At 39.4% G+C, this 13,877-nt stretch overlaps 1 protein-coding gene across 1 annotated transcript in view; it reads right to left on the bottom strand.

Annotated features, from left to right (window-relative positions):
* Nucleotides 1-6,696, bottom strand: part of LOC114645928 (protein kinase C-binding protein NELL1-like) — a 1,522,815-nt gene extending 1,516,119 nt beyond the window's left edge. Inside the window, exons 1-2 of the mRNA XM_028793848.2 lie at nucleotides 6,058-6,696; nucleotides 4,844-4,972 (exon numbers count right to left, since the gene is read on the bottom strand). Of these exons, the coding sequence (XP_028649681.1) occupies nucleotides 4,844-4,972; nucleotides 6,058-6,112 (184 nt within the window). The 5' untranslated portion in view covers nucleotides 6,113-6,696. The remainder of the gene's footprint in view (nucleotides 1-4,843; nucleotides 4,973-6,057) is intronic.
* Nucleotides 6,697-13,877: the final 7,181 nt, after the last annotated feature.

Consider the following 13,877-nt stretch of genomic DNA (forward strand, 5'->3'; position numbering starts at 1 on the left):
TAACAGGGATGTTCTTAATGCCAATTAACCTTGAACACACTTTTGGGATTTGTTTTTTAGACATTGACAGAAGGGTTTTCAACATTTGCTCCTTTCTCATCAACAGCTACTGAATTTGTAGCACAGCTTTTCTGTTCAGAGCAATAGTATTAAGCCACTAGAGACATTAACCAATTGGAGTCCCAGGAGCCATATTGTGGTCACAGGTGAGCAAGTATTGAAAAGCAAAATTACAGAAAAATAGCAAATGCCAGGTGATCTGGGACCAATACTACAACCATTGATTTTGTCTATTTATGTTGATGTTCTCTACTGTTCTGACAGTTGCATAAGTATAACTTGTAATATCTACCTGTATATTCAACGCTGGACACAGCATCTTCTTGTTTGGGCACAGTATCTAACAGTATGGAAACTGACTGATAGTCACCCCAACTATTGTGTTTTTCCCCCAACTAGTCCAGTGCTTATGATCATGTAACCAATAACGATAAGTACTACAATAGCACAGGCTTCTGGGCCCTTTGCTGTATGTAATTCATTCCCCCTATTGGCAGATCAAGAGTGATGTTCACAATCCCTGGTGTGGAGTTCATTCAAAGAGGGTGTCTGTCTCATCAACTATCCACTTCATGATTTCACCTGAGGGTAATTGGAACTGCAAAAGAGATTTGTTTTCTGTAGGTTTAGGTGAGCACTTTTCAGCGTTAGAAGAATTCATTGACCTCAAGATCCTGTTCACGAGTAAGAATAAAAGTGATCATAGTACTAGACTATAGTGTTAAATCAAGTAATCCATAGACAAAGATTTAAATTATTTAAATGATCGATCTACATCTTCATTCTTAACTATAGTTATCTGCCATTGATGTTGATGAAAGAATAAGATTGAGAGTACAAGTAGGCAAAATTAAGATTATTAGGCTCAGTCTTGGTGACACTGAGAGGAGCTAAGCACTGCAAAAAGATGCTGGAGTAACAGCACCAATTTTCTCCATCAAGATGAGGCAGTTTTGGCCTATCATTAGGATTTCACTTGCCAGGCAGCTCTTCTTTGGAGGATACTCTGCATGACCTACTGGGAGAAGGCCTGGGACAGACCCAGGACATAATGGAGAGACTATATCACTAGCTTGGATCTGGTCTGGTCTATTCAGCTTAGCATGCCACCATGATAAAAGTGAGGAACAGCAAAATCAATGCTAGTATGGATCACTGATGTGGCAAAACATGAACAGGAAAAGACACCAAATTAAATTATATGTCCTCCAATAGCAAGAATCAATAGGCTTTGAATTGACAAAATGGTTATAATGAAAACAAGGAGTCACTGAAACTGCCCAGGACTGACAATCTCAGCATCAAATTACTTTATATTATCAATATGAAAGTGAAAAAATTCAGTTGCTATAAAAGTGAATGCAAAGTGTCTGCTTATGTACTGTATTTGTAGAATTAATCAATTTACCACAAGTTTAATATTTTTCAACATTTTCCAGGTATATCCAACACCCTAAGCTACTGTTAAATCGGTGCTTTTTATCTTTCAAACTCTGTCTAGTGGTTTTCTGTCACAGCAGTGCACTGTTTGCTTCCAACTATGCCCTCCAAAATCATCTATCAGCAATTATGCAATACTTGCATCTATACATTTGAAGGTTTCTCGAATACAAGTAAAGTCAAAGTACATCTTTAGAAAATTCATTAGTGTATCACACACACGAACATCTGGGATTTATCTTACAGCTTTAAGTCCAACAAAAATTATGGGTGTCACACTGCCACTGATGGAATTTCCATTTACTTTAAAATGGAAGAATACTTGCTAGAAGACTGCTGACATCACTTCAAGCCAGTACACTGTCAGTTCCACCCATTCCACTTCCTCCACTTCTTGAACCCTTAATACAGGACTTACACTGTCATTTTGGACCTACTGACCGAATGGAAAGCTCCACGCCAGAGAGGAAGAAATTCTCTGGCAGCCAACAGTCATTGGCAATGTCAATTGTGATGTATTTTGATTTTGTTTTGTTATTCTTGCATATTTATAACCAGACATTAAACAGAGTAATGTTTAGTGCCTTAAACCTTTTTAATGTTTCTGTTCTATTCATTTACAAGTAGAAAGAATTTAGTAAGGTATTCTACAAATTGTGCAAAAATACAAATCAAAGCACAAATAATAATTCAACCAAAATTAAAATAAACACTGTAAAAATTGCATGTGAAAAAAATTGAACTTTACACAGAAAAAGAGAAAACTCATTAACAGCACAATACACTTGGCATCAGAACAGTAGGTACAATAAAGTTAGTTATCCACATAATATAAACAGTAATTCATCCATTTACTGAACTCATTTCATCGTTTCAGAATCACGTAGAATCAGCCTATCCCAGAGGTATTGGTGGAAGACAAGATCCAAGCCTGGGCTGGACACTAGTCCATTACATTGCACATGCCTAAACTCACTTACTCATTTCAGGCCAATTTACTGTCACCACTAAGCACACAGACACAGAGAGAACATCCACTCTGCAGACTGCCTGTGAGAGATTCAGGTTTCAGACTCAGGACATGCCACTGTGTCACCCTTAAACACAGACATCACTAGCCTAATCAGCTACTTGTATCTACATGACTGGTAACATAATACTAATAGAGATCATCAGTATTTTCAATAAGCACATGAAAAGCATAAAGCAATCGCTTAATTTGTAGTCTAGAAACCTGTGTTACTTGGGTGACTTGTGTTGCACGGTGCACTTAATGTAATTCTTCTGTGGGCACTAAATAGTCTGAAACAGAAGAAATGTCCCACTGAGCCTTGCTTGGCAAACTCAATTACAAGAATAAAATACGGAAAGGGAAAAGAATCATGCACAATATAGTTAGGCCATACCAGTCAAATGAAAAAACAGGATATTCATCCTTGAAGTTATACAGCATTTCAACAAAAATCAATACTAGATAGAAAGTCTCCATTGTTAAATTATTCTTGATTTTTAGCCCTCCTGTTTTGTGACCTGACCATGGACAAATGACAGGCTCATATAATACACATATAACATTATCAGACTTGCTCAGTTTAGGGTGGCAGGGGCCATGGCCTATCCTAGCAACATCAGACACACGTCAGAAACGAGACATGGATTGGTCATCAATTCACTGCAAGGCACACACATACACACACAACACAACACAGTTAATCTATTTTAACAGACATGTGAAAGGAAATTAGAGCAGCCAGAGATAGGAAGAACCTGCAAGCAGTGTCCATACAGACCATGACTGGGTCTTACTGGATGACTACTATAAAATTAGTATCTCTTCAATGTAATACTTAAATGGCTCTATAAAATGTTAGTAGCTACCCTAGAGTACAAGTCTGAAAGTCCTCAGGTGACATGAATCTAGTGAGACTACAGATTCATTATCTGGGAGCTACAATACCCAAAAGAATGGCACTTTAAATAGCAAGTACACATTAGCTGGGATGCCATACCCAGTGGCCTTTGTTTGTGTGTCAGCCTTTTTCTAGCTAGATTCTTAACACTTGCTCTCCTCATTTCACTTCTCAGGAAGCTAACTGCACTCTTCTCCGATTTTTTAAAATCCCACAAGAACACTGTCAGTAACTGTCTAAGCCTTCAGCAGTTTTCACTAAGAAACATTTAGGCACAAAGCTTTAAAACAAACCACAGGCATCCTCATGACCACAACAAATAATACAGTAACCACTTAGATGCATTAATAAAGCACAAAGCTTGGTGACTTAATCCCAAGTAACCCAAACAATCAGTGTAATGTCTTCATTCATTTAAATACAATTAAACTAAAGGTAATATTCTGCATTTCAGAAGTGCTTCCTCAACATTTTAAAATAGATGCAGTGGTAGGCAATTTATTACATTTTTAATAAGTTAGTTGAAAGTTAACTTAACACATGTTGGTGACAAGATCTAACACTTTCTGGAAAACACTATTACCCCAGGAGCATATGGCATTATTTGCAGCTTGCAATACCACAGATTTCTTCAAAAAATAATGAGCTGTGATACTGAGGTCGAGCACAGGTTGTGCTGTTAAATATTCATGATGTTATAATATCTGTAATACGTTTAAAGTATACATAAAAGGGGAAAAAACAGATGTAGCTGCTGAATGGGATAAATTAAATGTGTAGTAATTATTCGATGGCACTTTAGGGAATTTCTTGGATTTGTCACCCTGTGCAGGGCTGACGGATTGCAAAACTAGAATCAAGCTGCAGACTCTGTAATTTGACAATTATTTTTAAAGTATAGTCATCATGATCCATAAGCAGCAAAAAAAGCCTTATTATGTATGCTTCTTATTAATGAGAAAAATGAGCGGGAATTTAATTGTACATGCCATACATTATAGAAATCTCAAGGCAATTCATAATTATAAAATATATCAGCATTTACACACCTGTCAAGTCATGAGGACACTTTACTTGCCCTTTTGATGTATGGTAGCCGCCTACTTCTCTTAAGGAAATTTCAATAGCAAATGAATCTCTAGTGCAGCACTTATTTTATTTTTTTATTGAGAAGTTTCCTCTTGAGGAAGCTCATCAGCATTTTTCCAAGGGAATTTTTATCTCAAATGACCGCTTTTTACAACATTGTTTTGTCGGTAAGCATAGTAGACATAAAACACGTACTCACGATCGTGTGAACAGGCAAATAGATATACTTGTCATTTATAATAACACAACTAGGGGATGGCACCACAATAAACACAAGCAGAAGAGGATATTCAGTAGCAAAAGAAACACGTTACTACAAGAAAAAGTAATTCAGTCATAAATACCTTGGAATAAAAAGGCTTTGCTGTTGTTGTGCAATCCTGCCACCTGGGTAATTCCATATGTGGAATTCATTAAATCCAGTTCAGTGATGATATCGATTTGTAAATCAGGATCCACTCCAAGCCCTAAAACTGAAAAACAAAGTTGTTCTTCATGTATTTTAACTGTTCACTTAGGAAAAGGAGTGTACAAAATCAGATGCAAAATGTTCTTAATTCTAAGTTACTCCCGTTATTTATTTATTTTTTCACTCATCAGTTTGCAACAAGGTTTTCCTTGCGACCTAACGGCATGCTCCATTCCCACGGTGCTCATTCCACGGGGACGATGTCGCCATGGAGCTGCGGCAAGAGCCACAGAGCGGTTTGCCAGGTCGTGTTTACATCGCCGCAAGGCACCGGAGAGGTTAAGCACCACAGCCTGCCTTCCTTTAACTTTGCAGTCTGTGGCCATCTCATTCATTCGTCCTGAGATCTGATTTACTTTATAGAAATAACCCTACTGCTTTTACTAAACTTTCTGAATTCCTCTGACACACTCAAACTCAGGCGAGCACGCTAATGACACCGTACCTGTTCTTAGCTTTTGACTTAATTCAGTAGACGCTGAATACATTGATTTTACATACAGAATGTAGCTGAAAGCTCTGTTAACTTTTCTATCCTCTCAAATGTTAATTTCTGCATTAAAAAATTACAGTTTAAAAAGTAAAGTTTTTTTGTACAAATTAAGACTGGAACAACTTGGAAAGATGTGACGAATGCTGCGCACGGTGGAACATGTCATCAAAAATAGGAATAAAAAGCAGAGGAGGTGAAAGTTCCAGCAAGATTTCCTACTTAATAACATCGCGCAACAAGATGACGCTGAAAATGACCCACTGCATTTTACTGTTTTAAAGTGATATTGAATGGTGTAATCTAGGGATGTTTATGACGTGTCGTTTCACACATCCTACTTCGAAATTTGAATTTAGCCTAAAAATGTTTACATTCTACGAGCACATTTCTTTTCTTGTACGATTATAAGAGCAACGCAAGAGAAAAAACAACGCACCTGATCTTGCGAAAAACAGGACAATGGACATTTTACCTCTGGACCATAGTCGGGCCACAAACTGGCTATAGATTAAGACAGCATCTTTCACGCGAAATTTCAGAACAGGTGGCTTAGGATTTTGTTCTCCTTACATTTTTAAAGTATAACAAATCCTTACCAGGTTCTGCAAAAAGCAGGAGTTGCGCGGTAAGCAGAATTAAATCCATTTGCATAACAGATGGCGATAAATTATACACAGTTTCCAATGAATTAAAAAAAACGGAAAAGATGCGTTGCGATGTCTCCGTCGCACAATCCCAAACTTGAGGACTCGCACTGTGGCTACCTTCTAAACTGCGCTGAGCTGTGGTAGCCTTCTGTACGGAGCAGTCCACCTTCTTCCTAAAGGGGAACCGTCTCCTTTTGCACAGTGATGAGCGGCTTGTCTCTTTAGGCGCTTGAGATCGCGGGCGTGGTCTCTTCGAAAATAACTTATTTTTCACGGCTCTTTACCAAATCAGAGTCTTTTAGGTGTAGGCTTGTCGCAATCTGCTGAATTAAGCAATAAGATGCCAGCCTCACCCCCCATCCACAGCATCTTAGTCAACGCGCGACACTGAGCCATTCAAGGTACCAGCGACCAGAGCCGAGCAGCAGTAATTAGATGTTGCACGCATGAGGAGGGATGCGTTCGCACCTCGCTTTAATCAGACACGTAGCAACGTGAAAATTAGCCTTATCGTTTTTGCTTTTGTAACGTTCTGCCGCTTTAACAGCAGGATGACTTCACGAAGCATTTAGTAGCCTGTTCTACTAGCCTAGATACAAAAAGGCTACTGATGATTCTATAGGGAAATCTCAATAGGACATCACGGTAGCAATTCAAAGACATTCCGTAAGAAGCAACGTTTCTCCTTAACCATTTAATTACCGCATGAAACCCATTTAACGAAGTTTGGCTTGTGCTTATTCACGATATTTACAGGAGATACCATCCACAAGCCATTTACAGAATTTAAGCAAGTGAAGTTAAAACAAAATAATCCCACAGATTTAAGATGTCTTTTGAAACCCTTCAAATTTGCATTGCATTGTTAATACTTGTTACTTAGAGAAGGAATACATACAGTAAACAGTTATAAACACCTTCCCTTTCGCATATCTTAGAGACGTAACCAGTTAGTTTGATTACAACCCATTTTCTCTCAGACAATTCCAAGTAGTCAGAACAAGCATGGTTGTTAAATTTAGGAAACAAGAGAAAAGCATCTGCTTACATGACCTCAAAGGAGTTCATTTATGCTTCCATTTTCACTCATTAAAGTTGCGCTGTTGTATGTGTATTCTTACTATTAAGTGCTTTCTAGACAAACGCTTTCAATCAGAAATCTTACACGAAATGAAAAAATAATCTGTTTAAAGCACAAACTGCAATTAATATTTAGTAAGGACAGGGAAAAATCTCCATCCCAGAATACCTTTACTTATCTCTAAACCCCGAGCACCCGCAAGTTAAGCGACTCTGTCAGGGTCACACAATGAACAGGCGGAGAGGACTAAACGAGCATCCGTAAGATTTACAGGCCAGCACCTTTACACATTAAAGTGCAGAATGCCCTCCAACTGTGTTATTACAGTGTTTAAAAATATCAATGCAAGGCAGTGTGTACCAGAGACTTACACACTGATTTGAAAGATTCAAACCTCTTGCTGTATTCCTCATTACTAACTGTGTGACCCACGGTGAACTATTGAAGTTGTTAGCTTTCCAGTTGTTGAAACATGTTCACAATTGTGATTTAGTAGTTGATTTACATTATAGCATCTGTTAAATAATTCAACTTTTATCATCCATTTATTTAGTTTTCTGGCCCACTTTGATGAAATGGTCACAAAGTGATCGAACTTGTTTTGGCAGTATCAGGTGAAAGGCAAGAAACAATCCTGAATGGGACACCAGTCTGTGGGAGAAAGCATTCACTTAATTTAATTTAGTGAGTAACGCTCTAAACACTATACAGTGTATCTAAATATACATCAATATACAGCCACAAAGACACAAAGGTGTATATATATATATATATATATATATATATATATATATATATATATATATATATATATATATATATATATATATATATGTGTGTGTGTGTATATATATAGTAAAGGTAACACTACACTCAAGAGAAAGGTTCAGGGTTCCACCCCGTATATTATTAACAGTATTTAAAAAACGAGAGGAATAACAGCAGTTTCAAATGACTGCGGGGAAAGGCAAGAGGCTGGCTTTATAGGCAGTGAGAAGGAACATAAGGTTCCAATGGGGAACAGGCGGAAGTGAGATCAGTAGAAGGGCATGGTTTGGAGATGGAAGTGGAACCTGGCTGGTGGTTTAGGTGGCCTTTCCTTCAGTTTATCTGCAGAGGAGGGAGAAAAGATATTAGTGCACTTCAAAAACAAATTAGTGCACTTCATAAATAAATAAACCCCTGACCCAGCATATTACCCTTAGTTAAGCCCACTAACTAACTATATATATATATATATATATATATATATATATATATATATATATATAGATTTGTGATCATGGAAGGCGCAAATCAGGCATCATAATTGCACATAAACCCGTGAACAATCTGCGCACCGTCCTTTTCAACGCTAAAAACAAGAAATCGACAGCAGAAACACGAAATGCAGTTTGTAGCATTCCATGCAGTTCTTGCCCAGCAGTATCACCAGCAGGACAAACATTAAAAAGAATTACAACTCGCATACAGGAACATTGTAACGCCGTTAGAAGGAAGGACCCATGATCACAGATCTATACGCATACAAAATCAACAGGACATACATTTAACTGGGACAATGTACAAGTAAGATTTAAGGCCAGTACTAAAAGTGCCACAGAACAGGCTGAATCTTGGCTACCAGACAAAAACTCCATTCACAAACATTTGGGCATAAACCCAGCATATGCAAACTTAATTAGAACATATTCATAATAAATGAAATAAATGAAACGTTACGACCGGTAACCCCCCCCCATCGAAGCCACCCTCACCCCAACAAATTGTGCTATATATTGCCTTTGATTCTTGTAAGTCTAAGCATTATCCTCTGATGAAGGCTCCTGGTAGGGGCTGAAAGCTCAGGAATAAAAACTACTTTATGATACATGAATCATTTTTCTCCCTTTGTGGATCTCCAGCTGCTAATATATATATATATATATATATATATATATTGTGAAGGATGGCCGGCTTCATATTCTGGCTCTCACCCCCAAACCGCCAGGAGGAGCTCTCCCGACAGCATGGACGGGCCCCGAATTCCAGCAGGGCCTCATGGACTATGTAGTTTTTATACACAGCCCTGCTGGATACCCTGGGGACCATTGGGAGTTGCTGTCGGGAGGCCCGTGGACTCATATATGCCCTATAACCCGAAAGTGCGTCATAATCCCGGGACAGGAAGAAACGACGTGCTTCCGGGGTGAAGATAAGGACTGTTTACCCTGACCCGGAAGGAATAAGGACTTGTGGACTGTTGGGCAGGAACACCTCCGGGTCAGGGAGTATAAAGGACTCTGGGAAAGCCCAGTACATTGAGCTGAGCTGGGAGGTAGGGTGGCTAAGTGTCTGGGAGCGGAGGAGATTGTGATTGGTTATTGTGTATATGAGTAGTGTGGAGTGGAGGGTGCTTGGTGCACTGTATTATAACAAAATAAATAATTGTTATACTTTTACCTGGTGTTTGGAGTGGTACTTGAGGGTTCAAGAGGTGGATCGATACCTCTACTGCTATAATATATATATATATATATATATATATATATATATATATATATATATGTTTATGTTAAGTTGGGAGAATGCACTGATTACTGTGTTGCAGCACCCCCCACATGGCAGACCCTCCAGATTGGGATCCAAGTCCAGCCATGTATACAGTAAATATATTTATACATATACTAGGGGACTTAAATCTCTTTCTCGCAGGACGTATAACGCTTCTCGCATTGTCAAGGGGGAAAGGTGGTGGGGCAGCTGAACGCGTGCTAAGAAGATGCCGTCGGATCATCTGTTGTCTTTCTGCTGCTGTTGCTGCTATTGCGCTGCCCGTCGATCATTTTAAAGCCTGTACAGCAGCTGTCCTTTTGCCACTTCACGTCTCTGCCACTCGTGTTGTGAAGGGTGGGGGGTTAGGGTGGCTGAACGCACTCAAGGAGAAGCAGTAGGATCATCCACTGGGTTTCTGCTGCTGGCGAGTTGCGTGTTTTCCTTGTCGTTGTTTTAAGAGCTGGGAGCAAGTTAAAGTGTTTCTTGCTGGACTTCAAATTGTCTTCCGAGAAGATCATGTCTCGTCTCCCTCCCAAAGATTTTTTTTTATAATGGAGAGATACATATATAAAACAGTAAGCAGTACCAACCCCAACAAGAGAGAGAGCGCTGTCACATCATTGCCTGTTCCGTCCGCAGTTCCGGTGCTTGCCAGCCACAAGACAACTTTCCCAGCTTCTGCTCCTCAAGGTCAATAGTATCAAATTCCAAAAGACACCACCATCGATTGAGGGCCAGGGCCATTCTTTAAGGTGGAAGGACCGATCCCTCATTTTTCTTTTTTGTTTTGGCTGATGTTAAGTGTTTTACACCTTCAAGTGCATTTTTCTTTACCTTCTGTTTTCACTGTCTTTTTTAAATGGGGTTACTCTTCATCTTTTCAGATCACTATTTACAGTATATATATATATGTTACATTATGGTATAGCAGGTCCATGGCTCAGGAAAAAGGTGGCCATTTTTAAATAAAGAATGGATGCGCTCGCACTGGGGAGTGGAGCAGGTGCAAGCGATCTGCTGCAACAACTGCTCGACTCCAGGTTGGTGTGAGGCCATTGGTCAATCGTGCGTTGCCTTGCCAGTATGTGTGGGCGGTCTGATTGTCTCAGGCATCTGCAGCTACTCTCCATCCAATAAAAGGGAGCGCAACATCTGAAAGAAGGAGAATAGAACCGAGAAGAAGACAGGAGGTGGAACGAGCAAGCACAAGGGCAGGAGCTGAGACAGGCAGCTGTTTGGAGAGCCCCTGGAGAGGAGCGGGTGGCCAACACCCAGGGAGCTGCTGTAGTGGATCGCTCCAGCTGAGTGATTTGGGGGTAGATGGAGTGATCAGGTGGCCACAGAAGCCCAGGAAGGCAGCGGGAGTCAGAGACTTGGACTGAGAGCCCCATTGTGAGCGCCATGGCCTTTGTGGACCGAGCCTAGGTTCAGACAGGGAGCCTTATCATAGCCATGGGGCAGAGGCACCTGGACTTGTGGAAGATCAGCTGTGTCTGTCGGTAGGGCAACAAGGCCCGCATAGGATAAGCAGAGGAGACGCCAGTTAAAAGAACAATGCACATGGCTTTTAGAAAGGACACTTTCCTGCCAGCTAGTTTTAACCTCATTTTAATGAATTTGTTTGAACTTTAACCTCCATAAATTCATCTTTTTAATTGGATTATTTAACTTCACACTGCACTTTTTGAACACTTGTTTTTTTTAAATTGCTTTAATAAAAGCACTGAGCACTTTGCACCTTCCCCTTGGTTTGTGTGAATTTCCCCTTGGGATTAATAAAGTATCTATCTATCTATCTATCTATCTATCTATCTATCTATCTATCTATCTATCTATCTATCTATCTATCTGCCAAGCTCATCCCTCGGAAAAGTTACAGGCGGTGGCTGGTTGAAGAGGCTCCTGGTGGGATCCAGTAATGTCGAGCTGACCCACACCGTCACATGCATATGTTCTTAAATATTTTGTTTGCTCTTTTTTGGCTTTCCATTAGATGACAGAATGAGGTACAGTAGATGTTCCCCTATTCAATATGTGAAACGCTGGAAATAGCATCTGTATTAAGAGATGTATATAAAAATGAGTTGCACCTGGCACAGTGGTTAATAATACAGCAGCAGTCCTTAGTTTAAATTTCAGTCTATTTTGGTTTTGCACCTCTACTTTATGGTTTTTTCTATGGACGCTCATTTTTATTCCCATAGCCGTGGCCCATGGTCTGTTTCCATTGCAATGTATTTGCTGATTTGCTGGGAATGTGCTACAGTGACCATATTCCCTGATCATCTGAGATTTGGATAATAAACTGGTCCAGGACTGGTTCCTGCCTCGCACTGAATGCTGCTGTGAATGACAACTGCTGCAAGGCCCTGTTTTGATAGATTAAAAGGTAACTAAATGGATGATCACACAATGTGGCCACAAACACAAACATGAAAAACTTGTATTCATGTGCTAATCAACATGCAACACATCACCATTCTCTGGTGCCGTGATTAATGAGTAGACTTTACCTCAAAACCTTTGTCTTTATTGCTTTAAATAACCACCCTACCTGGAAACTTCTGTCTTCCTTACCTGAGAAATCTCTTCTGCATTGTAATAAGAATACAAGAACGTTTTAAATCATCCGAAGCTCACCCAGTTGATTTTCAAAAGAAGGTACACCATTCTCTTTAGCAACATCTTTATCTTTATACATGACAAATTCATTTTTTGCTTTAAATTATCAGTACAAATTTCATAGGACTCTGCGGTAGAATATTTGCAGTTTGGATTTGTAACTTGTTTAAAGTGACATTAGCATGATGGCCATTTCCGTTTAGACCACAGGTGTCGAATTCTGGTCCTGGAGGGCCATAGTGGCTGAAGGTTTTCATTCTATACTTCTTCTTCATTTGTGACCAGTTTTTGCTGCTGATTAACTTCTTTTGCCTTAGTTTTAATTAACTTGACTCAGACTCCTTAGTTGTCTCTTTTTCCTTAATTAGCAGCCAAACAATAATGAGACATAAAACAAGCCGCCACATGACCAGCTCACCTCTGCCCATTACACAATATCTGAAAATAACGAAAGGTGAAGGTCTCAGTAAGGTTGATCTCTCAGGTCACCAAAATATTTTGACTGTGTTCTTAGAAAAAACAGAAAATCGCCAGTTTTAGAAATGTCTGCCGTGGCAGAATGAGAGCAGCAACAAGCTGTGGAATTAAATAACGAGTTTAATTAACAGCAAGAATCAGCTTTTCATTAAGAGACTGGTTGGAGGGAAAATTGGTTGGAGTTTGAAATTCCAATTTAGCTGGTCATCTGTCGGCTTGTTTCACATCTCATTTCTGTTTGGATCTCATTTAATGAAGAAAGGAATAAATTCAGAGGACTGAATGCTTAAAAACAGGGCTATTAAAATGAAGGGAAAATTAGTTAATTAGCAATGAAAACTGGTCAGTGATTAGGAAAAGAGTTAGAATGAAAACCTGCAGCCACTGTGGCCCTCCAGGCCAGGGGGGTATTTTTCGTACGTCGCTTAAACCATCCGAGATCAGGTGCCTCATCTTGAATGAGTTAATGCCAGTGAAACTCATCCAGATAAGTCGGTTTTTCAAACGCAGCTGTGTATTAGATTAGTGTAGCTGGATCTAATCATACGAGATGAATGCGCGCGCCCGCGCTGAGTGAAAAGCCCATATATATTGAGTCTAGAAAACATGATCAGCAAGTCTTTGATAGGCTGCAACAAAATGACGAAAGAACGGGCGCATTTTTTTTTCACACACGCGGCGCAAGACCTTTTATTCGAAGGACACGAAGAATTTCAAGATTTAATATACACAAGGGGTAACACTGCAAAAGCAGCCCAGACCAGAAAAGACGACTGGCAAAAAGTGGCCGAAAAAATGAAACGCTAAGTAGTGTACATTGTACTTACTGAATGCAGCGTTTCATTTCCTATGTGTCAGATTAATTATTATTTAATATGTCATAATTCCAGATCAAACGTGAGCACAAGGAGAACATGGGAACAGGTTAAAGTGAAGTACAAGAATATACTTCAAACTGGTAAATATTGGTATATAACTATTTAAAGAATTGTTGACATAAAGAATCAATTATATAATATAAAAAACATTAATTTTAAAGCTAATAAGGAGGCAG

The sequence above is a fragment of the Erpetoichthys calabaricus genome, chromosome 2 (assembly GCF_900747795.2).
Source record: "Erpetoichthys calabaricus chromosome 2, fErpCal1.3, whole genome shotgun sequence".
Taxonomy (NCBI): Eukaryota; Metazoa; Chordata; class Cladistia; order Polypteriformes; family Polypteridae; genus Erpetoichthys; species Erpetoichthys calabaricus.